At 44.2% G+C, this 26840-nt stretch overlaps 1 protein-coding gene across 1 annotated transcript; it reads right to left on the reverse strand.

Moving 5' to 3' along the window:
- Nucleotides 1-339: 339 nt before the first annotated feature.
- ATP1B1 (ATPase Na+/K+ transporting subunit beta 1) lies at nt 340-24826 on the reverse strand. The gene is given in 6 exon segments (NM_001001542.1): nt 340-797; nt 2175-2255; nt 4807-4991; nt 6585-6740; nt 20055-20183; nt 24601-24826. Coding segments are annotated over 6 exon segments (912 nt in total). The 5' UTR covers nt 24698-24826; the 3' UTR covers nt 340-533.
- Nucleotides 24827-26840: the final 2014 nt, after the last annotated feature.

Raw genomic sequence — 26840 nt, forward strand, 5'->3', positions numbered from 1 at the left:
GGAGTGTGTTAAAAATGCTCATTGATGGGCCATTATTTTTGAAAGAGCCAAACTCAAAAAGAAAAAAAAAAAAGTACCATGCCAGTTTTATTCCCATTGAATATTTACACCTTGGACAGCAAACCTTGCTCACATAAAGTAGAAAACAGATACGATAAAACATGGCTTGAAAAATGACCAAAGTGTGCACCTATAGTACTGTACACTAAATAAAATACACAAGGCAGCAATACTTAGGGGCCAGAAACACTGCTTACTACAAGTCAGTTATGGAATCATAATTTACAGTAAAAATGGGCACGTCCCAAGGCTCGATTTTTATTTTTCTTTTGTCATTTACAGTAGAATAAATATTTTGTTGCTATTGCTACACTTTAAATTTACATTCTAACCTATTAAATGCAGAAAGCTAGTGTAAAGCATATAGATTAAGTGTAGGTCCCATACGTATGACAGTTTGTTCAAGACTAGTAGGTTTTTTGTTTCTGAATCTTTTTAAACTCTTTAAATGGCTAGTGGGAAAGAGCTTGTGATCAGCTCTTAACTTCAATTTTTACATCAAAGCGTCCCTGAAAACGGTCTTTCTCACTGTACCCAATGTTCTCACCATACGCCTTACACTCTATGCGGATTTCAGTGTCCATGGTGAGGTTGGTGAACTGCACAGCCATCAGGGGCTGCAGGTACTTGGGCTGCAGGAGCTTGCCGTAGTAAGGGTAATACTGTAGAGGAAAACCGGGGTAGCCGCCCAGGCCAAAATACTCCATGGTTCCAACTTTCTCCTTATCTTCGTCACGCTAAAAACCAGAGAGGAAATGAGATTTTAATGGCTCACATCCTGGATCACTATGTGTACTCGCCTACAAAGTAAGACCCTCTAGGCTCACAAAGCCATCTGCAAACTACCGCTGGAGGAAACCAGCCACCCTCTGACACGCCTAGCTCAATCCTTCTCAGAAGGAAGTGGACATTAACCACTAGAGGACATGGGCTCCGACATGGGAGGAACTGACACATACTCGGCCTGATCCTTAGCAGCCTTGAGAAATGGTCGTAAAAGGAGGCTATTCTCACTGTACCCATGGGGAACTGCAGCAAAGACCAACTAAACCTTTTTTCAAGTACAACCTCCTAGAAGTAGGGCCAACACTGAAAGTCAGAAACTCTTCAGGGTTGGCTCAGGGGGAGATATTTTCAATGACATTAAGAGTTTAACTCTCTGCCTTTAATTTTTTGGTATCCATTTGTTTTTTTGGTGCCAACATAAAATTGGACTGTTTGGGGATTCCCTTTCTTCATTCTGCTTCTCTCTAAATAATCCATCAGGCACCTGTTTTCAGATTTAAAGACAATATGTGCTGACAGCTACCCTAATATTTTAATATATTTAAAAGAAAATCCAAAAACATTTTTTTTTTTCTTTTTTTGGCCACACCATGGCATATGGAGTTGCCAGGTCAGATCCAAGCCAGAGTTGTTACCTATGTCACAGCTGTACCAACTGTACCTTAACCTACTGCACTGGGCCAGGGATCAAACCCATGTCCCTGCCACCACAGAACATGTGCCATAGTGGGATCTCCAAGAAAGTTAATTTTTAATATAAAACTGCCAAAAAAAAAATGTTGGCCTCAAATCTTAAACACAGCATGTGGGCCACAGAAGCCCTGTGCCATAGTGGGAACTCCAAGAAAGTTAATTTTTAATATAAAATTGCCAAAAAAAAAAGTTGGCCTCAAATCTTAAACACAGCATGTGGGCCACAGAAGCACTTGTGTGGAGTAGTTCAGTTTCTTGTTCCAGGGGAAAAACTGACATAGTTTCATTATTTTTTAAAATGTTTAAATTTTTTGGCTACACTCATGGCATGCGCAAGTTCCCAGACCAGGGATCCAATTTTCAATACAACCCAAGCTGCAGCAGTGACACTGCCAGACCCTTAACCCACTGAGCCACCAGGAAATTCCCATACAGTTTTATTTTTCTTACAGCTTTCTGTTAAGATTTACCCAGTATAGCTGCAACTCACTTGACTGAGACTAATTCCTAGGGGCAGTGTTTCTTATTTCCCAGGTTAAAGCTTTACCTCTAACTTAAAAAACAATCTCGTTCATTGTCCCCTCTTCCCTGCCCCACCCTCCCACTACCCTCAGTAACTCTGAAGGGCTCCTTACCTTGCCAGTGCAATGAACGGGCAGGACATATGGATTATACTTCATCACTGGGTAAGACTCCAAGGACTCATTCTTGGGAGGCTACAAATAAAACGCACATTGGTCATTAAGTTTGTAAATAATTTTTAAATTTCTGAAATATACAGCTTGCTTGTAGCCCAAACAATTACACTTTGGCCAAATGAAATAAAAACAAAACACTTGAGGACAGCAAATAATGACTCCCTTAACCAATCTAGGAAAGGTCATGCTGTGATTTTCTTGAATAAAAATAAATGCCTAAGTTGTGTGACCACTACAAATAAGCTTGATGTAGCCGAGTACTAAATGGAACTTCTAATGGTAACCCATTATAGGCTTTATTCAAAGACACTGAAAAAATAAGAGCCAACTCAGAAATACTCCCTCATTTGCTAAGATTATAATTAGATGGAAAATTTGGTTGACATTTGTTTTTATAAAACTTGGTCTTTCCTCCTGAGTCATGAATAAATAATGCCATCCTTTTCCCTCAAGTGTGGTGCCTTCAAGTAAACTTCTCTCCCCCACACACTTTTTTTTTTTTTTTTTTAATCTTTAGCGAAGGCACTGTCATTTAAGTGCCAGCTTTGTTAGAAAGTCCAGTTTGTTAAATAGTCAAGGTGGCATTGCCCTAAATAAAGAGGTCTTGTGAAGCGGTGAACCCATCGAAGGGATCCATAGCACACTTGGAAAATGACCACTAAAGCGAAATATTCAAGAGCCTGCCTTCCTACACCCCCAGCTCACATCTACCTCAGAAGAAGTATAATGAACATCTATCTACCCCTGGAAGACCAACAAAAGAATTGGGGATTTGGGATGGGGTGTGGAATCAGAAAGTGGCAATGGATAACCAAGGGGAGTCCAAAGGGGGAAAAAAAAAAAAAAAAAAAAGAAAAGAAAAAGGATGAAAAGAAAGAGTAGCTGAATTCAACCCTTTAACAGAATATCTTTATAGATCCAGAAAGAGATGTGAATTACAATAGACTAGGAGGATTGCCTCTGTAGGGGACAAATATCATTCAGTGTCTATGAAGAGGAATTATCAAAAGTGAGGGATTCAGAGAGCAAAGATCATGATTAGTCCTTTCTTTGGACACATGGCACCAGTTCCTTTCATTGCTACTTAGCTGGTTTTTCTCAGTGAAGAGTTTCCTAGCAATATGAATATCAATTATAAGTGTCATAAAATGGTAATCAGCATTTTTCTTCCATTATATCCTAGTCTTAAGTGGAAAGAGGATTAAAATTCTGTCACAAGATACATTTATTTTTGGAGATCCGTCAAGCCAGCCAGGCAACCATCCATCCACCCACTGATCCATTTTGCCTCTGGTGGCAGTAAAGGAGCTTTGATACATCATTCAGTTGCATCAATAAGACTTTTCATCTCTACATTCATTTTCTTTTGAAAATATTATTCATGGGTAACAAGCATTGTGGAAACAAATTAATAGCATATGATAGAAAATTAATGAACAAAAGAGCCAGTCTCCAAAAAATGAAGCAAGTTTGTTCATGTATCTCTGTATACTGCAGTCAATTCCTATCAGAACCAAAGTCAGGAGTTCCCGTTGTGGTGCAGCGGAAATAAATGCGACTAGCATCCATGAGGATGCAGGTTTGATTCCTGGCCTCAATCCATGGGTTAAGGATCCAGCATTGCTGTGGGCTGTGGTGTAGGTTGCAGACACAGCTTGATCCCATGTTGCTGTGGCTGTGGCATAGGCTGGCAGCAAAGGCTCCAATTTGACCTCTAGCCTGGGAACTTCCACAGGCTATGGGTGCAGCCCTAAAAAGCCAAAAAAAAAAAAAAAAAAAAACCAAAATCTACCCTCTTAATGGCAATGCTCACATGAACAACTGGGGAAACCTTCTGGAAGAAAATTTGCTTAAGAGAAAAGGATATTATTCATGATCTGGGAGAAAGAATGAAATGAGCAGCTTTAGAAAAGCAGAGATAACACCCATATATTTTTCCTTCTAACTTGAAAGAATTGCTATCATCTTAGCAAATGGTGAGCAAAGGCCATTTGCCATCTTTGGTCATTTCCAGTAATATTTATCCATTATAAGTTGCAATCATGGCAAAAGCCAACAGCATAATTATCAAAGTTCAACCTAGACAGTACTCAACTTCTAATTTTGCAATGAAATCTTCATTAAGGAAAAAAGCAAAACAAAACAAAAAAAAAAACACTGTTCTTTCAGATTATCAGATCATTAAAAAAAAAAAAAAATACCATGGTTCCAAGAATACCAAAATCTGAGTATGACTCAACACGCAGGTGGGTTTTAAAGACACCTTTCTCTAATTTTACTTTTAAGGAGGTTATGTTATAGTATTACATTATGGAAATCTATAACAGGGCCGCAGGACTTCCATCAGAATTTGGCTTTGCCTCACAGAATTTCTCTAACTTGAGAAAATGAGATTAATGACCTAAGAATTTCAAGGTGACTACAGAGGTTTTCAGTGTTACTCTACTGACTGAGCTTCAAAGATGTCACTGAGTATCCTTTAGAAGTCTTGTTATTCTCTTTCCATACCAATTAAGGACTTCGAGAGTGACTGACTCATCTAAATTCTATGATTTAAAATATTACTTGCCTTAGGTTTGAAGCCCAGAACTCGGTTGAGCTTTATAATGACACAGGGTTTGCCATCTTTGTAGCCATAGGTTTCATCATTTAATCCAGAGCAGTTTCCCAACCATTCGAGCCTGAACCTGCACACTTTTCGCTCTCCTCGTTCGTTGTTATATTCTCCTCGTTCTTTGAGTTCGCTGGGCACATCTGAAAAGGCAAACACCATTTTCCCTTGTACCAACAATTCCCTGAGAAAGACAGGACTCTGTTCCTTGTCACCATGACCTATTCTAAGACAGGGCTACTCTGTACTTAATGTATCATCTGAATTAGAAAGGATTTCCAGCAGCCATCACTCATCTCTTCACTGACCTTAAAAGGTATTTTACCAAAAGCAATAGCTAGTACCTGACCCCACACCAAAGCTTCATAGTGCTTGACAAGCAGCACATGATGTTTGGTCTCTGCCAGTATTTCTCTTCCTTTAAATAATGGATGACTCCGCTGTTTAGAAGACCGAAAGGAAATTGGATCGCTCTTCATGAGTAGCATCATTTACACAGGTCAACGTCAGCTTAGCTCAATAACAGGAACGTTATAATTAGAACACACACTAAAAAGATTGCCAATTTTCAGAACTGGAAGCTTCTTGGTCAGGATTTTGTGGAGCTATGCCCCTAACTGACAGGTTAAACAGTAAAAAGGGAATAAGAAAGAATTATTTTTTTCCTTTTCAACCACAATTCATGGTTAAAACAATTTTTTTTTGAGTTTTTTTTCTTTTAACACGGAGTTCTTATAAGCCTTTGTTCAATGGAGAAATTTTATTGTTGCATTCTTTATTTCAGAGCCAAGGAAAGGATAAATGCAAATCAAATTCAAGGTTAAAACAAAGCATCCTGCAGATTGATGGAAATACCATAAATTTTATATCTATGTATGTATATATATATTTTAATTTCTATAAAATAAGATGAAAATCTCATTTAAATTCTAATGAGAAAAATTTAGTGAAAATCTTTCTTTCAAAATGACTTAAAAGGGCAATTTACCCCCCATTACACAAAAATCTGCCATTTAACAATTGTATTTGAACTGATTCAGAAAAACTGATAATCACTTGGTAACTTGTGGAATCTTGTTTTGGTAGGGATGCCAACAGGCTGGGAAATTCATACTCCAGGTGGCAAGCGGGAGGATGTGCATTCATGTCAATGGCTTAATGAAACTAAGAACTACTCTCTACACTCATCAGTCACTTCCCTCATCCAAATGCTCAGATATTTCATTATCTACCCCAGCCAGGGTCTCTAAAATATACCCTGACCATAAACACTCCTTCATCGATATCAGTGTGGTTACAACTAATCAGGCCAAAGGGTCATTTCAGTAAGAGAAGTCCCTGTGAACTCTTCTGTAGGGACTAGTGGTTGGGGGAGGGATGGTTCAGAAATCTGGACAATACAATATAAGCAACTGTACTTCTCAAAACCGGTGGATCTAACTATGGTCTTTGAGGAGTAGAACCAGAGATATCTGGGAATGTTCAAAAGTAAGACCCCTTTCAAATGCAAATAACAGTAATACTTGAGGCTATACTGTTTGTTTCACTGTATACAAGCCCAACCCAAAAAGTCTTCCTGTTTTTTTTTGTTTTTTTTTTTTAAAAAAAGGCCCTCTCAATATGGCCAGAGTTCCATCTTTTACTTATTTCAGGCATATCTTTCAATCATTAAATACCAAATAGAAACAGGAAATAAGAATAAACCAACCACAAACATCTAAAATATGTCTACTTACTGCCACAATCTTCAAAAATCATATCATCCTTCTGCGCCAAATCTTTGTACTTCTCCAGGAACCTCACTATGCTTACCACATAGGATTCATAGCTTTGGGGATCATTAGGACGAAAAGAAATTTCAGTCTTTTGGCTCTGAGGAATCTGTGTTAATCCTAGACCAGGGAGAAAGTGAGAAAAACACAGGGAAAATCATTAGTGAGAAGGCAGTCAACCAAGACAATTCAAAAGCAGACTTTCCACACATAAAATGTATTTGGTAATTCCATTTCACTGAAAAGAATAAGGAGACAGTTTGGGGGGTGGGGGGATGTGCTTGGGCTGTGGGATGGAAATCCTGTGAAATCAGATTATGATCATTATACAACTACAGATGTCATAAATTCATTTGAGTAATAAAAAAATATAAAAAAAAGAATAGGTCAAATTCTTATCTCTCTTGTGAAATCCCTTCTCTGGCATTTAGGTTAAGTACGTTAAGTACCAATGACTATGCCTTATTATCATACATCATTTAATTTTCCCAGCAACACTTCATGATAGGCATATCTCTATTTTATGAATGAAAACACTTGCTGCATGGAAAGGTTAAGTAGCTGGCCCAAGGTCACAAAGGAAGTGGTGGAACCAGAATTCCAACCCAAGCATGATGTACTTCAAAGCCTGTTATCTTTCTTCCTGTGTGCCCAAGTTAAAAAACAATGCATTGTTAGCCAGCATCTGGAGCAGGTGGCCTTCCCTTCCCTAACTGCACATAAGACTGAAGGTCTTCTTCCATAATCCTTTTAATCAACTGATTTATGACTATACAAACTTTACAACTCAAGCCTACTCAATAGAGACATTTCTCTGGATCTTTTAGCCTAAACTGGAGGACCATGGAATTTATGTGTAGTCACCACTCCTGCTTTCCATTCAAAACCTAGGTGGTTATTCTCAGCAAAAAACCAAAGTATGAGTACCTGGGATTTCTGCTCTTTAACTGACTTTTTAGATTCTTTAATTTCCAAAAAATTCTGCCATTTGCAGGACTGCCTAACAGATATCTGAACAACACTTCACAGCACCATCCAAGACGGTGGGTGGAGATTCCATCACGACGGCATCCTATTCTAGGACTGCCACATAAAATACAAGATGCAGGGTTAAATTTGAATTTCAGATAAACCATGAATAATTTTTTATATAAGTACGTCTCATATAATATTTGGGGCAAACTTACATTAAAAAGTTACTGGCATCCTGTATTTTTATTTGCAAATCTGGCAACCCTATTTGAATCCCCACTCCCAGACCTGCCCTCTTTGTATTGGGGACAAAAGGTGCCTCATCATCACAGCTCTTCAGGGTACCCACATCACTCCCACCTAGGGACTTGTTAAACAAGCAGCCTCCCAAGCTCCATCTGGGATCTGCTAAGTCACAACCTCCAAGGGTGGGACTTGAGAATCTCTGCTTAACAAATACAAGAGATCCTTAAGCACTCTTGGTTTGAGAACCACTGCTTAAGAGAACCAGAACCTGAGTGTGGCAATCCTGATGCAAGTATAAAAATAGTGTCCGAGTTAAAGTGGAAGGGATGATTAGGGTGTGGTAGGCATTTAGCAGCACCATTAGTGAGGCTTGAAAACAGGTTTCAGGAGGGGCTGTGCTAAATGGCCATTTTTTTTTTTTTTTTTTTCTCATCATTAAGGATGGCCTTGAGCTTCTAAAGCAGGTATAATGAGAGAAGCCCAGCTCAGGGCTGAATGGGCAAGTTCTTCCATGCTTACTGTTCACAAGAAAAACGGAAAGGATGGCGATGAAGACCAGGAATGGGAGGGTCTGGAGCTAGGCTGAGTGGGTGCCTGAGACAAACTACGAGTGACATTAGGAATCATCTCAGGGAGTTCCCTCTGTGGCTCAGCAGGTTACAAACCTGACTAGTATCCATGAGGATTCAGGTTCAATCCCTGACCTTGCTCAGTACTTTAAGGATCTGGTGTTGCTGTGAGCTATGGTGGAAACCGAAGACGTGGCTCAGATCCCACATTTCATGGCTGTGGCGCAGGCCAGCATCTGCAGGTCCCATCGACCCTTAGTCTGTGAACTTCCACTGCCATGGTGGTGGCCCTAAAAGGAAAAAAAAAAAAAAAAAAAAAGAATCACCTCAGAAAGGATGATGTAGAACCTAAGGAATTCAAGAGAAAAAGCTGTCAACAGTGATGGAAGTGAGTCAAAGGGGAAGAAGCAGAAAAAAAAAATCTTCAGTTAAAAATAAAAAAAGTTTATTATAATTTAAAAATTTTTAAGCAGTTCCTGCTGTGGCACAGTGGGTTATGTATCCAATTACAGCAGCTCAGGTTGCTGCAGAGGTTTGGGTTCAATTCCCGGGCTGGAGTAGTGGGTTAAAGGATCCAGCATTGCCACAATGCTGTGACTCAGATTCAACCCTGGCCTGGGAACTTCCACATGCCCCAGGCCATTAAAAAAAAAAAAAAAATTTTAAAGATGCTCACAATCCACAGAAAATTCTATGACTTAAGCCATTTAAATATACCCTAAATAATGCTTTTCTACATTAAGTTAGAAAATTGGCATCATGAGCATTTATGGTACAAGGAAGCCACATAATGAAGATGACAGATACATGCAAACATAAATAAAGTAAAATAAACAGGGGTGAGTAGAAGCTTCCTTTGGGATTTCCTGCCTGAGCTAGAATGGTAAATAGGGCTGCCACAATGAAATACAGAAAGTCTGGGAGGGAGGCCCATTGCTGGTTTGAACTGTAAACAAGATACTTAAGTCAAGGTGACTTGCCTAGACCCAGACCCCAGGGAAATGCAGAGGTAGGCCCAGAGCCAGAGGTTCAAAAGAACTGAGGGGGGTGGGACGTTCTCCCAGGATAATCCTGGAGTCAGGAGAGAATGGGGCCTTGAGGGACATTCACAGGCAAGGGGCCTCTGGGAGAGGCAGGCAGAGCAGAGACAGCCAGAGAACGCAGGGGCAAATGCATTTGAATCAGTCAGGCTAGAGGTGTGCCTGGAACCTTTTTCAGGTATTCTGTGTGCTGGAGGCACTGATTAGTCTTGCTTAATCTTCAGGAAGGAAGGAGGGAAGAACTGGCTGATTGCAGGGACACCAGCATCCTAAATCACAATCATGCCAGCTGTGGCCCATCTGCCTAGCAGGTGACACAGCAAAAAAACAAAATGCTAACAAAACGTCAGCAAGCCTGGTGTGAGATCTGGAGCCTCTCACCCAACAGGTTAAAAAGAGGAAAGTGACCCTAAAAGGTCATGCTGAAAGTAAACATGGTAGGGCCTAAATGACAAGGTGAAGGTCGCACAGGTCAGTGTCCCTCGTCCCAGCTTCAGCGCTCCTCCCCAGCAGCCTGCCTCTCACTTTCTGGCTGCTTCTGCTTCTCTGTTCTAGAGGCTGCTCAAGGTTCCATCTCCTGGATATGTGTGTGAGGACGAGTGATGTTCTTCTCAGATTCTCCCAGAGAAAAAAAAGAAGAGCAAAAAGAGGAGGTGGGATTCTGCAGAGTGCTTTTCGTTCCCTCCAATGCCAAGTGCAGGGTCTCCACTATTAAAAGAGATCCAGTGACATGTGAGAGACCCCAAAGCATTCTCTCCTTTCACTCTAGTGCTCTGGGCTCTTTACTACCCAAAGGGTACTGCTAGTAAGTGAATTCTTTAGAAGCTTAAAGACCATGGTCAAAACTAAATCCATGCTTACCCAGAGACTTGGACCTGCGAGTCTTCTAAGCACTTCTGCATTTAGTCATCTAAGATCTGACAATTAACATAGATGTTATTATGACATGCATAATGGCACCACTGGCCCAGAAAAGAGTTATACACAACTAGTCTTATGTCCACCAATTTCCACCTAAAAGCCCAAATCCTTCAATAAGTATGGTATATGCTCTAAGCCCTCAAGCCTGTACGTCACCATGTGATAGAAATGGGCATCAAACAGACTTAAAGAATCCCGACTGTGTTCTGCAAAGAGAAGCATCAGAAACTGATGAAAACAAGAATGCAAGAGGTGGGAGTTCCCATCATGGCACAGCAGAAATGAATCTGACTAGGAACCATGAGGTTGTGGGTTCGATCTGTGGCCTTGCTCATTGGGTTAAGGATCCAGCACTGCCATGAGCTGCAGTATAGGTTGCAAACGTGGCTTGGATCTGGCGTTGCTAGGGCACAGGCCAGCAGCTATAGCTCCGATTAGACCCCTAGCCCGAGAACCTTCATATGCTGCAGGTGTGGTCCTAAAAAGCAAAAAAAAAAAGGGGGGAATGCAAGAGGCAAAATGGACAGTTAAACATGGGGTCTTACAATCCTGTGACGTGCCCAGCTGGATGAGACCTTGTGCCAAAGTCTGTACTCTATCCTCTCCATTTTCGGTGATATACAACCTTGGTCAAGGGAGCCCAAGAATGAATGACAGATCAACCCCAAGGAGCTCAGCCATGTCTCTCTCTCTTCTGTAGCTAAAGTTGCCTCTGGAGTCTCTGAAGGATTGTAGGTGTAACTAATGCAAGCCTTAGTGATTATCCTTTTAAGATACTTGACCTCTGATCGAAATGTTGCTTCCAGAAGAACATGAACCGTTTGGACTGAGGTCATGCAATCAGCTTCTCTCGCTAAACCCTCACTTAGGGAGCACACACATACATACACAAATACCCAGGAGGCCACCCACAGTCAAGTGTGGCCATCACCTCCTAGGCACCCGCTCCAGTTCCCTTTCCTCACATTTATGGAAAGTCCCTCACTCTATCAACTACCATCTCTGCCTCTTCTCTTTTCTATATCCAGAGCCTGCTGACCTGAGAATTTCTCTTCCTGGATGCTGTCAGAGATCAATCCCCTAGCCTGTTCTGTTCTGGATAATCTTAATTAAGTTTTCTGATGAGATTTCCAAACCATTAGGAAAATCCTAATAAGTTCTCTAAAGCAATTAGATACAAGAGACAGATGAAGGACCCTTGACCTGATGTCTAAATCCTTTAATTCATGGACTTTACATTATCAGACTAATGGAAAGAAGGGATAGAAAGGAATGGGATTGAACTTGGTAACTTTTATTATCTTGAGTCCACAGGCAAATTCCTCAACTATGACCATGTCCAAGGACAACACTAATCCCATCTTAAAAGACTGGGGTTCTCATCAGTGGTTTTCACAGTAGATCAGATACTTTCAGCTATCCCTCTCCCCACTGCTCACTCCTTACATTTGTTAGTTTCAGCTTTGGAAAAGGATGAGTTTCCTTTGCAGTGGCAACTCCCCGAGGCCAAAGATAGCAGAACAGCCAATCACTGCCTGGTAGTTTCAAATTATATTCCAGGAAACAGATTTAACCTTTTGCTTCACCAATCTTCTGAACTTGAACTGACATTAACCAGGCTGAGTTCTGTGCAGCTATTGCCCTGACCTGACCATTTGCTTTAAATTACATTATTATTTAATAAAGCCACTTAAAAGGAGTAAGAATTTGGGTAAGTGAAACTTTAGTGCTTGGTTTTTAATGAATGTCAACTTTACATAAACTTTGAAATTAAAATTTTTAAAAATTTAAAAGAAAAAATAACTTTGGTTTTACATTTGCTTTTGAGCCACACTGGCCTCTCCTCAGCTCTCCATCTCTTGAGAAACAAAAAGGAAAACACTCAATCTTTGGCTGTAGCAGGTGTTCAGAGCAGGAGGAAGCAGGGGCAAGTAAAAGAGAAAGGGAAAAGAAAGAAAAAAGGCTTTTCATTAAGAAAGAAGTATTTCTGCTTTTAACTAGGTTTATAACATAGCAAGGTTATAATTTCTCCATCCACTTTTGAGTCTGAAGTGTTTAAACTAGAATGCATCCATTTTAACCTTCTAACAGTTATGCAAAGGAAATCCCAAAGCACAGCTGCTTATACCTGTCATTTACTACATCTAATAAATCACTAGACCAAACATTCAAAATAGGAATTATTTTCCATAGAAACCTCCTAGAGGCAAAAAAAAAAAAAAGCTTGTAAAGGTAGCTATGTGTGCACGCGCACACACACACACGTATATAAATACAAACATATGCACATCCTATGTCTCCCGTACACTCCAAATAGAAAAGTAGTTTCCAATTTAAAGAAAAACTGGTAGTGTGTGATTTCATACACATACTCACACATATCTACGGACACACACACACACACACACAGACACATACACACGAACACACAAATTTTCCCCTTCAAGTACCACTAAAATACTTAGGGGTTTTCTTATTGTTTTTAATTTTTATTTTATCTCTTGCAGGATTAATATCAATTTACCTAACAAAACACAGGGAGGGCACAGGAAAAAAAGTGCTACTATGCTTTCTGGAAACCAGTAGCCTAAGCTCCACCTCGGGTTCAGCTTTTGACTGTGACCTGAGATCAGCTGAAGTCAAACTCCCCGCCTCTGGGAGGGTAAACACCCTTCCCCACCTTCAAGAAGCTGTTTCTTTTGCAAAGTCTTAGAAAGATGAGTTTCTGAACTTTCCGGACAGCTATCTGGTTGTCCAACAGCCCTTGGTGTATGGAAATCTTTTCACCTAAGCTAATGGTCATGCGCACTGGTGGAAGGCCCTTCTCCATTCACGGAATTACCCTTTATCATCAGATTTTTTCCTGTAGCTGTATATCTTCAGGTGAGCAGGAAGTTATTTAGTTCAGGGGCATTATCTTAGAAATGCATAGAATTTCATAGGGATGTAGCTTTGATAATTTGTATAGGTCATGATTGTGCTTGTACCCAATAAAAAACCGCTTTTATAATGGGAAAATGTCAATAGCCAAATCATACTATTTTACATTAATTATGCTTTTTTATTCAAGGCCAAACTGAAGAACAAGTATACATGGTATATTTGACCTTGGATACAAAATCTGCTAACTGACCTATATCCTAAAATAAGACACCATTATTATCCAGGTTATGTGATGATGTCTATTTTTTTTTCTTTTTTGTCTTTTTAGGGCCACATGTATGGCATATGGAAGTTCCCAGGCTAGAGGCTGAATAGGAGCTATAGCCACTAGCCTACGGCACAGCCACAGCAACTTGGGATCCTAGCCATACCTGCAACCCACACCGCAGCTCATGGCTTTGCCAGATCCTTAACCCACTAAGCAAAGCCAGAGATCGAACCTTTGTCCTCATGGATACTAGTCAGGTTTGTTACCACTGAGCCACGACTGGAACTCCCTGATGATGTCTATTCTTGCATGTATGTGGGAAAATACAACTTTTCTGGCTGGAAGCCATGAGGTGATACCTCCCTGTTCCCCTTCTTCTCCCTGACTTCTCTCCTGTCTTATCTGTGTCCCTCCCGGGCCCCAAGGTCCTGAGATTACTCGAATGAGAGCCCTGAACAAACACACACATCAACAAGTCAGTCACGATATTTCACCACAGACATGGAAGTAGAAACGGAGGCCGTGAGGCTGGTGCTCTTTCCACCACCATCTTCCATGAGCCCTTCTGTCCTGTGAGCACAGCGGCAAAGCCCTACATGGAGCTTCCCAGGTTCATCTCTATCCCCCACCATCTCTGCATGAAATCTGCTACCCAGTCCTACTTATCAAAGATCTCTGCTCTGCTCACTTCGAGCGTATGAAGTGAGACAGTTTTCTGTGGCTCTAAAAACCTTTTAAAGGTATCAGTAGGCTTCCTCTGCACCTGAGCTGACTTCTTAGTTGGACCCTTGTCTTTAGACATGAAGAGAAAGCACCCTGGGTGGGTGAGCTGTGGAAGCCAAAGGCGAGGCTCACTGAGGAAGGGGACTTGAGTTCGCTGCCCTCAACGCTTTACCAAACCACAAGTCTGGGCAGTAGCCTCTGGAAAGCCTAATGCCACCAATGCCAGCTCATCCACAGCCATGGATGTGGCTGAACCCACTTGAGGGAGGGGGGTAAGAAGGAAAGGGGACACCAGTACCAGGCAGGCCTGGAGGGCATCACATATTTATCATGTCAGTTCACAGATCGATGGAATCAACAAAATAGCAGAAAAGCACCTTGTTGGCACTTTGCAGTAATAATTCCTCCGGAGCACAGAGAAGCCAAATATATCTACCTCCCCCTTTGAAATTTAAGGGAAAGAGAGTAATATAGGTGTGGTGTAGTTTTAAAAAATATAAGCAATTCTGAGATTGATGTAGTGACTTCTCAAGAATTTAATCACACTGAGAGTATAACTGCAATGCCTTGGATCAAAATGGATTTGAGATGTTTCCTTTGCCCGATCAAGATGAAATGGAGACTGCTGGTGGTGGCAGCATGATTGGCTGGTCTTCACATACCCTATTCTCCTGCCTCGGTGGTGGTTACCATCTCACCAAACATATGACCCCTTTAAAATGAATTCTTCCTGTACTGATCCATCTCTACTTCAAAGCAAAACAAAGCAAACAAAAGAGGAAAAAAAAAAACCTGCCCACAGCCTTAAGAGGAAGAGCAGGAGTACACATTCACACCTGCTTACCAGGAGGCAGGGCAGCTGGGAATCTCCCTCCATGGACCCCCTGATTGATACAGAGTGACCTTCATTTCATTCCACAGTGGCTCCGTGAGCGCAGAGGTGGGGCAAGGTGGGATGGAGCAGAGGGGATGGACGGGAAGACTTTTTCATGACACCACTGGACAGGCAGAGAGCACAAGATCAAACCAGGGACGCGCCTGCTGAGCGTGTGTGTGGTTGTGTGCACGTGCCTCCTGCCCTCCCCAGCGTGGCTGAGGGTGGTGTCTCTCTCCAAATTCAACACCATTAGCAGGGTGAGAAGAGATGACGCTGACCCCCCGTGAGGAATTTCTTAAGAGGGTCCCCTAGGGAGGAAAGTTTGGCAGGGACTAGCCCAACCAATGTATTTATTTTTTTAATTTTTTACATATATTTTTTGTCTTTTTGCCTTTTCTAGGGCCACTCCTGTGGCATATTCTAGGGCTGTTCTCAGACTAGGGGTCTAATTGGAGCTGTAGCCACTGGCCTACACCAGAGCCACAGAAATGCGAGATCAGAGCCGCATCTGCAAACTACACCACAGCTCAGGGCAAGGTCGGATCCTTAACCCATTGAGCAAGGCCAGGGATCAAACCTGCAACCTCATGGTTCCTCGTTGGATTCGTTAGCCACTGAACCACAACAGGAACTCCCCAACAAATGTATTTTAAAGAGAGAGATTACAGAGCCTACACAGTGTTACTTAGATGTACTTAACATTTTTCTTCAATGTTTTCCTAACCAACTTCTCCCAAACACTTGTCATGGAAAACTAAGATTCTGTTACCTTCATGAAAATCTAAGTGTAAAAAGCATCCCTGGTATAATATCCAAAGCTTTTTGGACACTGGAATTCAGTGTCCAAAAAGAAACTACTGCTTGCATTGTAGGGCTATCAAAATACAGGTGGCTGGACTTGCCACTGTGGTGCAATGGGTTAAGAATCTGATTGCCTTGGCTCGGGTCACTCTGGAGGTGGGGGTTCAATCCCAGCCCTGTGCAGTGGGTTAAAGGATCTGGCGTTGCCATGGCATAGGTTTCAGCTGCAGTTCAGATTCAGTCCCTGGCCCAAGAACGTTCATGTGCTGCAGGTGCAGCCATTAAAAAAAAAAAAAAAAAAAAAAAGAAAAGAGGTGGCTGTTAAAAGCTACCCTTTACCTAATGTCACTAGGTTTGCCACTATCAAGTATTATTCACTCTACCTACATTTGTCATCTCTTTTAATCCTCACAGGGTACTATTCCCATTTTATAGATGAGAAAACTAGGAACCTACATGTCATGGCTCAGGACTTTAGTGACTGCTTTCATATTTAGGTTAGGCAATGTGAGATTGCCAATAAGCAACCATTTTTTGACCCACAAAAATATCAGCTTAGTATGTTACAACATAATATCTCAGTAGACCTTGCTTTTCAGGCTGAGTAGGCAGATCTGTCCCAATGTCCCCTAACAACACGACTAATAGACCACTGCTCAGGGCAAGAAACTATGTTATTCATTTTTTCTTATATTTTACTTCCATTTGATGACTTAGTCCTTTCTCTGAGACTTGTGTTTAGCCCAGGACCCCATCCAATATTAGAGACATACAGATCCAAAGGTATTACACAATTGCCACTGCTTAATTTGGCCACATTCACGTGTGTTATTTAGAAGAGGTTTGAGTACCAGGTATTCCAGTGTGAAAAGGGCCATCAAAACCCAATCTGGCCAGATTTGTATTCATGACTCAAGTTCAGTTAATCATAGCATTAATAAGTCTTTATATGTTTAAATGATGGACCAGCTCTTTCACACTCGCTAGGTTCTTTTGACTTAAATAAATATACAATGCTCCCTCTTTAACTGTCATGACAACAGAGGCTTAGAGATATAAGCTGAGGCCAAAAAATTGGCAGGGTATCCTTCCCTGAATTCTTTTGGTTTATGGCCTGAAGGACTAGTTACTGCCTACCCAAAAGACAAATCCTTTTTTTTTTTTTTTGCTTTTCAGAACTGCACCTGTGGTATATGGAAGTGCCCAGACTAGGGGTCAAATTGGAGCTATAGCTGCTGGCATGTACCACAGCCACAGCAATGCAGCCACATCTGTGACCTACACCACAGCTCAGGGCAATGCTGGATCCTTAACCCACTGAGCGAGGCCAGGGATTGAACCTGCATCCTCAGGGATACTAGTTGGGTTCGTAGCCACTGAGCCACAGTGGGAACTCCCCTGAAACACAAATTCTTAAGATCTGCCCTGAAGCTGGCAGGAGGAGGGCCCATTAGGGTCCCTCAGAACACTCAGGGAGAGGCCACAGGCTGTTCCTCTTGGCAGTAAGTGCTCTGCCAGCCTGGCCTCCCAGCTCAAAAGCTGCTAACATTTTCAAATGAATGTCATGTCCCTTGGAAAGGCAAGGGTGAAAGGGAGCTTGGCCTAGACTCTCCTGGCAAGGTGACGGGTGAGGGGATGAGGAAAAGGAGTGACAGAGAAATGACAAAGAACCCAAGGGACAGGACAGGGAAGACAGGGGACCGTGAAGGCACTCTTCCTGTGACTCAGACCCAAGGACAGGAATGGGACAGGAATGCATATTTCCAAGATGAGCCACCAGCATTCCTTTGGAGAAGTGACTGTTTGTCAGGTCAGTCCAACTGCTGTGAGGACACTAAATATAGGTACCCAGAATGTGTCTTTTAGGAAGGGGCTGGGAGGAAGGGGAGGGAGGGAAGCAGGGAGAGGGGGTGTTGGAAGGATTGAGCACCTCAGCCAGCAGTTTTTTCCAGGCAAGGTCATTTAGAAGCCCTCACTTAAAAGGTCTGGCTCTTCAACTATTTCTTTTTGAAAGTGGAATTTTCCTTTCTGCAAAGAACATGAAGAAAATCTTTAATTCTATTAAAGACTGACCCCCAGAGATTATACACTCAATGACATTTTTTTTTAATCTAGGAAATTAAATAAAATGCTAGACTTTGGTGTATAAGAATTACTGACTTTAAGTATAAGACTTCGAGTCTAAGAATTACTAGAAAATGGCATCGTAATTGAAAAATAGCTTTCAAATGGGAAAAAAAAGAGATCTATACAAATTTAAATTATGACTTCTAATGCTACCACAAAAATTCCAGCAGAAGTGAACGTGAAAAGACACATCATGCTTTACTGTCGCAAAAGCCATGCTTTACTGTCCAACATGTTAAGATCCTACATTTCAGAATTCCCATCGTGGCTCAACAGAAACAAATCTGACTAGCATCCATGAGGACACAGGTTCAATCCCTGGCCTTGCTCAGTGGGTTAAGGATCTGGCGTTGCTGTGAGCTGTGGTGTAGGTCGCAGATGCAGCGTGGATCCTGCATTGCTGTGGCTGTGGAGGAGGCAAGCAGCTGCAGCTCCAATTCTACCCCAGCCTGAGAAATTCCATATGCCATGGGCGTGGCCCTAAAAAGACACCCCCCCCCCACCAAAAAAAGGAGTACACAAGAAAGAAAAGATCTTTCTACACAGGGGGATTGGGGGAGAAGGGGAATGGTTATAGGAAGAAAAAAAAAAAAATTCCACGTTTCTCTGTGTACACAAAAATTCTTGCTTCAACCTTTCCACAGACTCACTTCTTTGAGGAAATAGCTGCTGGAAACTGGATTATTAAGCAGGTTTAAGTCATTTTACTGACAAGTATAAGTCATTTATACTTACATGTTCTCTTTTTTTTTTTCACTTCCAAAATCCCCTAGATCTAAATTTATCTGGAAATATTTAAGGTTTTTCTTACAATGGAGGACTATTTGACTTGGGACTAAAAACCAGTGTTTTCTACCAGCATATTCCGAAGATTTTCTTCAGAGAGTCTTTCTCATACAATGAGGTGGACCCAAGAAGCCTGTGACTGGCAGCTGCATTTGGTCAAGGCTGCTCAGTACCATGAAGACAGCCTCAAGATTGTCACCTCAATACAGCTGTTACTAAACTGTTGCCCAGGGAAAGTGGAGAGGGAACACGTCATTGCCACCCGCAGTGGCAGTCTCAAGGTCATAGACAATGTGAGAAACCGGAAGTTATGCAACATTTCCTCTCTCCAGGTCCTCCCGACAATAACTTTGAGAAGAGCCAGACAGTACCATCACAAATAGAACAATCATGTTGAGGTGGCTCTGCTGTCTTGTCCTTCTGTCAGCCTCAGGAGTAATGGCAGGGCCTTCCTGGGGCTGAGTGACTGGCATGGGCATGCATGCATACAGGGCTGGTCGACCACTCAGTGACAGCACCCACATCGCCACAGGGCAGTTCGCATTTCTCTGATATCCTCTTTCTTGCTCCAAGTTTTCAGAGCTCAAGGAGACAATTACCCTGCAAAGTGGGTCCAGAGATCCAGTAAGTAAGACGATTAAACCATCAAGCATAAAAATTGAACATCGGAAATGGAGAGCACCTTTGTTCAAGGTCAAGTTGCCAGTCAACGGCAGGTGGGAAAATGGACCCCTGAAGTCACAGCTCCTGTCTCTGGGAATAGGTAGCTGTTTCAGAGCTTCTCATCATCCCTAAAAATAAGTTAGCCTTTAAAAACAGGAGCCAAAGTGGATTTTTAAAGGATTTATCTGAGTCACAGCCCCCTCAAGAAAGTGAAAACTGTGTGTGAGACTTGGAACGGCCCCGTAATGCTCCTACTAAGAAATCCTATGGGCGTTAGGGACGAGGGGGAGGTCAGAGCTGGTGAGGGGCAGGCTGGGTGGAGGACCAGGGCTCTTCTCACCTCCCTGCAGAGCTCTGAAAGTAAGATGTCTGCAAGCCCCAGGAGCTTTGCCTGCAATGCGGGTAGGAGAGCTGGCTGCAACAGACAGTTCTATTCTTCCTTCCCAGGTTGGTTTTAATACCACACAACAGATAATTTTCAGAAGGATGTTTTCTCAATTGAAAAAGTGACACTCCTTTTACCTCCAGAAGAATTGAATTTATTCATGTTCATGTTACCTGGTGGGGCCACTCGGTCCTGATATGTGGGCTTAAATTCACTGATGGTGAGCAGCATCACTTGGATGGTTCCAATGAAGATGCCAGCCAGGCAGCCATAAAATATAACGTAGAATAGAAGGATCTTAACTGCAAGGAGAACAGACAGAAACGAAAAGGCTATGATGTAGTCATATATTCAGAATACAAAAGGCTAACTTCTCAGAGATGAATGAATTTCCTTCCTGGCTTCCCCTCCAATCTGTGTCTTTGGAGCTTCCTTTTCCAACAGTGATCAAGAGAAAGAACCTCACTTTCAGACTGTGGGGTAAAAAGAGGGGAACGGGCAGCCCTCCATTATTGTGTGTGAGTGTGTGTCTGTGTTGTGGAGCGGTTAAGGGCAGGGCAAAAATTCAGCTAGAACTAAGATTCTTTATAGGAAATAATTTTATTCCATATATTTGGGGGAAAAACGTCATGAAGATGATCAACAAAATCTAGGGCTATGTTTGCGTGCTTATGCAATGCATTTCAAATATGACAGTATACTTCCTTAGAGACCTCTGTTTTCTTCGCTTGCTTATCCCTTGACATTTCAGGACTTCAGTCCAGGCTCTGCTGCTTCCCCAAAAGCTCAAAGGCCTGTAAGTTTTTATGCTGAGACAGGGCAATGAATGCTGAGAAACCCAGTGAAACTCTCCTGACCTAGCACACTGTCTTTCCTATCAGGGGAACCAAACACGGGTGGAGGGAGAAAGAGGAACTGCTATAGTAAAAAATGACAAGCAAATTTTTCTTTCTTTTTCTGACTGAACTCAGACCAGGGACTGACTTGAGAAGCTGCATTTTCTTTTCCCTATAGTTCATAGGATAAGAGAATGGAGACTGAAAATAGCTGCAAAAACCAAAAAAATAAAAAAAAAACCAACCAAACAAACAAAAAACAACCCCCCCCAAAAAAAAAACAAAAACAAAAAAACAACTGCGAAGCCAATAGACTGGAATGAGGCTATCAGTTACTGGTTTACAAGGATTATCTCCCTGATTAGCCGCATAGTAACAGGCTGTACTAGGCATCGCTCGGCAGCCCTGTGCCAGCCAAACAGCTCAATGTGAATGCAGCAGAGGGAACAGAGAACCGGAGGGTTATCGAGTCTGAAACATGACTGCACAAAGGAGCCTTAGGTTATTTCTTAAAACATTCAGATCTCCTGCATTAAAGGCCAGGATCCTTGAGGGAAAAGCAGGAAAACAAAAGTATTATTGGAAAGAAGTGTGTGTGTGTGTGTGTGTGTGTGTGTGTGTGTGTGTGTACATGTATGGACACGCTAGGAGGGAGGCAGGGTGAGACTGGGTGCACTGTGGCTGAAATCAGCCAGGTTGCCCTCTCCGAATATTTAAAAGCTCAACTTTTCTATCAGCAAATAAGTAGTTTGGGGAAATCATACTCTAGACAAGTAAAACATACATCAAACCACACTAAAATGCCTAATCATAATCCTTTTTCCCTTCTATTTGAAAAAAAAAAAAAAAGGAAAAGGGCAAAGACACACACAAAGATAAGGAAAAATGAAAAGACTGTATAATCCAGAACCACAGCTGCCCAACTCAATCAGTGCCTCCCCGAAGGACAAGGGTTAAGTGCTGCATTCTGTATCCAGGCAGCAGTAGGCAAATGGCAAGGCTGTGACGTCAGGAGATCTGGAAAAATTTTCCAGGGAATGCTCCTAAGAGGTGCAAGAGTTCGTATAACATAGTCAGAAAGAGAACTGTATTCTCTTTTTTTCTTGCCCCACACCTTGTCTGGATGCTCTTAGCCTAAGCATGGAAGTAGTTTTATATTCATTCCTTGGACCCCAGATACTAAATTCTAACAAAATGAGAAGATATCATTGACGCTACAGTTTAAAATACAAATATAATTATAGATAAACAAGTCACTGATTGAACAGAAGGAAATACAGCCTATCTTAACTGCCCTAAGAGAAGGAGAGGATTTTTCTCTTTTGCTCTGAGATGTCGCCCCTGCTGTGAGGTCACTTGGTCAGAGTGGACGATGCAGGTGTGGTGGAGCCTATTCAGTGGGCTCACCGACACACAGGCTCAAAGAGAAAAGCTGGACTCATTGTACCACCTAGCCAGGGCGGCTCAGAGAGTAAGCTTTAGAAATAATTTTTTCCTTTTAGACAACTTTTCTTTTCTTTTTCTTTCTGTTTTGTTTTGTTTGTTTGTTTTTTTAAATACAAGTAACAGAGGTTTTCCAGTCAGGGAAAAAAAAACCCAAAAAACCTAGTACCCTTCAAAAGGTCACAGGCTGAAGGGAAAAGGGCATCTGGGCCCAGTGGTAAACATTAAAACCTACCAACACCTGTACTAACTTAATAAAAGGGTGGATAGCACCAGGTGATTTGCATGCTGCACTTTCTCCAGCAGCTTACAGGCGAGGCTCCTGCGTCCATCTTGGTGAAAATCTACCTACAAACAGAACTGAACCAAGGACAACCTGCCCTCGTCCCAAGGGCATCCATGTTGGGCCCAGTGCTGGAAAGGTGGCATTCTCTCCATAGGAGACAAGTGGTTGCTGTCACTTTCTCTGCCTAGGAGAGGCTCTGTCATTTCTTACATTGCCAGAAAGGAGTAGACATATTAGTGCAAGATAAAACCTGAATTTTTAGCTCAACACCTCACCTCCACCTTGTAAAATGGAAAGATGAGACTAGAGCACCAGTCCTGGTGTCTGCATTCATTAGAGTATTGACACCTTGCTGTATGAGCTATCAAGACACAAATGACTCTCTCTTATGTGGAGGTGCTGCATTATTAAATGTCAGCTTACAGAACAAGTCCTTCCATTCCTACCCTCTAAAACAAATATTATTGTGGAATCGGAATGAGGAAAGAAATATATTTTATGAGAGGGAAAAACACTAGAGGGCAAATTTTACAACATGCCTGGAGTCAATGCAGTCCTTGGCCCATGACAAGGCCGGAGTCAGATCACTATGGTAGGAACCCCTAGTGAATCTGGGAGAAGGCTCGTCCCGCAGTGCACCCCTCAGGCCTCACTCGAGTTACCAGGAGTTGCTAGGAGATGGCCCAGGCCAGGAGCTGTTCACCCTATACACACCCAGTGTTCTTCAGGCTTTCCCTTCCACATTAAGAAACACAGAGAGCTATACTTAATGCATGAGAACTATGGCAGTAAGCCCACTGAAGGATGGAGATTTCCCAAAATAAAATAAAATACAAGCTAAAAGCCATCACTTTAAAGACCTACATTTAACATGGCTCAGGGATATCTATTCTTCCCAACATAGGTATGGGATGAGGTTTCACCTTGACTAACCTTGAAGTGTGATGCATTATTAACCCTTCACTTTTTAATCAAGAGACACACTACAGGGTGCATTTTTTTTTCCTCTACAGAAAATCATATATTCTAGCTTCTTCCATTTCAAAATGTCAGCCAAGCAATATTTCCCTGACTCATTCTCCTGCCCATGCTCACAGATCCTCCCAATCAGGAACACCACATCAGCACCTACCCAGGGCTCCCTTAGTGGCTGCAGTGGTGGTGCTAGTGGTGCAGATGATGATGATGGTGATGATGATATTAGAGAAGGGGGGGCAGTGATGCAGGAGGGGGGAGTTCCCTCCCTCTCTCTCTCTCTTCCGCAGTCACGACTCTTACAGATTTGCCTACAACTGCCCTTCAAAATGACCTTTTAAAAAAAGTCACCCTTCCTGTGTAGAGAGGTGGAAGACAAGTAAGCAATATAATTTTCAATGGGGAGGGGGTCTATTTAGCCAAGCAACAGGCTGCCCCAAATCGTATCAGATGACCTGCCTCTGCCTTTGTGCCATTTATTTCACACTAACCCTTCATCGTACCCGGTTCTGCATCTGGCTCTGTAGACACTGACAACAACCCGATTTTGCCATGTTTTGGGGCCAAGGCTCAGAAACGGAGTCCTGACATGGAGCTTCCTGGGTCATTCCTGGGCTGTGATGACTCCACGGCAGTTCACTGGAGGAAACTCTGGGCATCGCTACGAAATACTGCAGTGTGTATGGATTCTGCCATCACTACCGCTCCCCGCACCCCCACCCCCACCCCCGCCCGCCGCCGGCCTTTGGAGGTACATATTTAGACTAGAAAAAAAAGGTGCTTTAACACACAACCTCGCCTGCATTCGGTCCGATTACCCTCAGGCTGTTCTTTCAGAGCCTCAAATCTTATTTTTTAGGACCTGACTACAAGAAGAGACATATCTAGTCTCCCACAGCCCGACCATGCCCAGGACCGAAGGGCTCAAGCGATGTCATATAAACTGCAAGTTCCCAAGACCGCTACAATATACGTAACCCTCTGCTTGCCCGCGCCTATCCAGGGATTCTGAATTCCATACAGGACAGCAAGCCCAGGCCCGCGCGATCGTAGCAGTGCTCACCACCCGACCCTCCGCCCTTGCCAGCGCGGAGCGCGCGGTGCGGTCCGCAGAGCCTGCCCGAGGGATGAGCCGAAAGGCAAGGCGCTGGGGGCGAGAGCTGCGAAACCCATACTTACACCAACTGCCACCGGTCCTGCCCAAAAACTCCTTCTTTTCGGAGTTCCAGATGAATTTCTTCCAGCTGCCCTCCTCCTTGGCTTTTCCGCGGGCCATGGTGGCGGGTCAGCAGCTGCTGCGGGGATTGAAGATGGGTGATTGCCGCGTGCGCTCTTGCGTCCTCTCCTGCCGATCAGTGTCCCCTGCCTGGCTCTCCGCAGGCTGCACCCGCCGCTGCCGCTGCGGCTTTCAGAGTGCCAGACGCGCGGTGGAGGAGCAGAGTCAGGAGCGGGAGGAGGGGGAGGCGGCGGCGGCGGGGGCGGAGGGAGGAGGGAGGGACCGCGCAGGCTGGGCGTCTCCGAGCCCCGCACCTATTGGTGGGCGCACGACCGCTCACTGGCCCTCTTTGGTCCGCCACGCGCTCCCCTTGCCCTTGGGGATTCGGGGGCTCCACAAACCCGCAGCTGCCACTCCAGCTGCCACCGAGGACGCGTGCTCGGCCCCCGCCTCCTGTGACCTCTGCAGAGACAGGCAGGGGACAAGGAAAAGTCAAAGGGAAGGACGAACAAATGGACTGCGGGCCCAGGCTACAGCCACCCGCCACGAGCCGAGAAATTGGCTGAGGGCGCACGCCCTACCTTTACTATATACCGCGCCGTGGCGACGGGGCGCCCCGCCCACTAGCGACCCGGCGGGCCAATAGCCGGCGTGGAGGGGGCGGGGCCTGGGGCCCGAGGGGGCGGGCGCGGGGTTGGCACAAAGGAGCTGCGGTAGCGGCGTGAGGGGCGGTCTAGGGAGCCAGGGAGCGGGGGCGCGGGGAGGGGCGGAGAGAACTGTGAGTGGCGAGGCCGCAGCACCTAACAGCCCCCTCCTCGCGTTGGGCTGTGCACGAACCCGCCTTTTCCGTAGTGAGGTGACCCGCACCTGCCTTGCCTGGCGCCCCGCAGACCCTTCGGGACCCCAGCCCGGCTGTCCCGATCCAGTCAGTCCCTCTCGTGCACTCTCAGCCTCTCTTCTCCGCACTTCCACTTCTCCTAGGCCCTAGCTGGGTGGGGGTAGGTCACTCCGGGACGCCTGAAAATCAGGGACTCTGCCCAGCTCCGCCCCGCCTCTCTGCTGCTGCACCTGCCACCCCCTCCGGTCTCCCCGCCACTGCGGTTGCAGTTCCGGCCCGTCCCTCTCCTTCCAGGCCAGCCCAGCCAGCAGCCCTGGCTCCTGACTGCCGGGCTATGCTCCTTGTGGGCGGCCTGAACCACCTCAAGCAGGATAATTGCCAAACCCACCCAGGGCGGCAAGCCGGATCCGGGGTTTGAAAGGGGTAGGAGGTGTTGGAGGCCGACCAGCCGGCCCCCAGTGGGTCGCTCCTTCAGAAACCAGTCGCATTGCCTGGCGGCTCACACCAGTCTAGACCCCGGCGGCGACAATGTTTGCACGTGACCTAGCCACCAATGACTCCCCTTGGCGTCGAATCCCAGGCTGGTGTTCTTAGGGACGGGTTTTCACGCCCCTTGGGTGGGTACCGACCACTTTGTTCTTCTCTAAAAGACCTGGGGCCAAAAAGGATCTGGAAAGCCTAGTATAAATCGCGAGAAGGTGCAGGCAATCCTTGGCATCCTTTATCCCTCCCCCTTCTTTATCCCCTGTGCATCAACAGCCAAACTCCTTGGTTTCATCTCCCTCCGCCAAACCCCTGAGCAGCTTCACACATCCCTCTTGAGGCAGTGACACAGCAGAAATCAGCAGGGGCGCCTCTGCAGTCAATGTACAGAAGCTACATCCCCAGGGAGCTATGTAGCCCATCCCAGAAAAGATTTCCCCTCCCTGTATCCAGACAGACAACGCAAGGGAGGCTTGTCAGGGTTTCCTTTCTGTCACCCAGGTCAAACTCGCAGGTCTATGGACAAGCTTGAATTGCTGTAGCATGAGCTCTTCCTCATCAGTCCTTCCAAAGGCCCACCTGCGAGACTTGGGCAAACCTGAAAATTCCTGAAATGCAGAAGCAGCCACCCATCCACCCCAGCCCCAGAGGGCCTGCTACAAGTAGGGTTCGGTCAAGGGCAGCCTTGAGAACTGCATGTTCAGAGAGGAAGCCACCCCCGCCTTGCTCCTGCAGTGTTTATGTTGGAAAAGCCCCAAGTTGGTGGTAGAACTGCAGGAAGAGGCTGCACCTGCACCTGCCGATATGATGCCCAGCCCCCTCCCAGCAGAAGTTACCTGACAGAGGAGTTTCCAGAAGGACAGGTCACTGGGAAGGGCATGT

This window comes from Sus scrofa, chromosome 4 (genome assembly GCF_054392235.1).
Source record: "Sus scrofa isolate SSC_HxYL_T2T_F1_AM1 chromosome 4, Sscrofa_HxYL_maternal_Yorkshire_Landrace_v2.0, whole genome shotgun sequence".
Classification (NCBI taxonomy): domain Eukaryota; kingdom Metazoa; phylum Chordata; class Mammalia; order Artiodactyla; family Suidae; genus Sus; species Sus scrofa.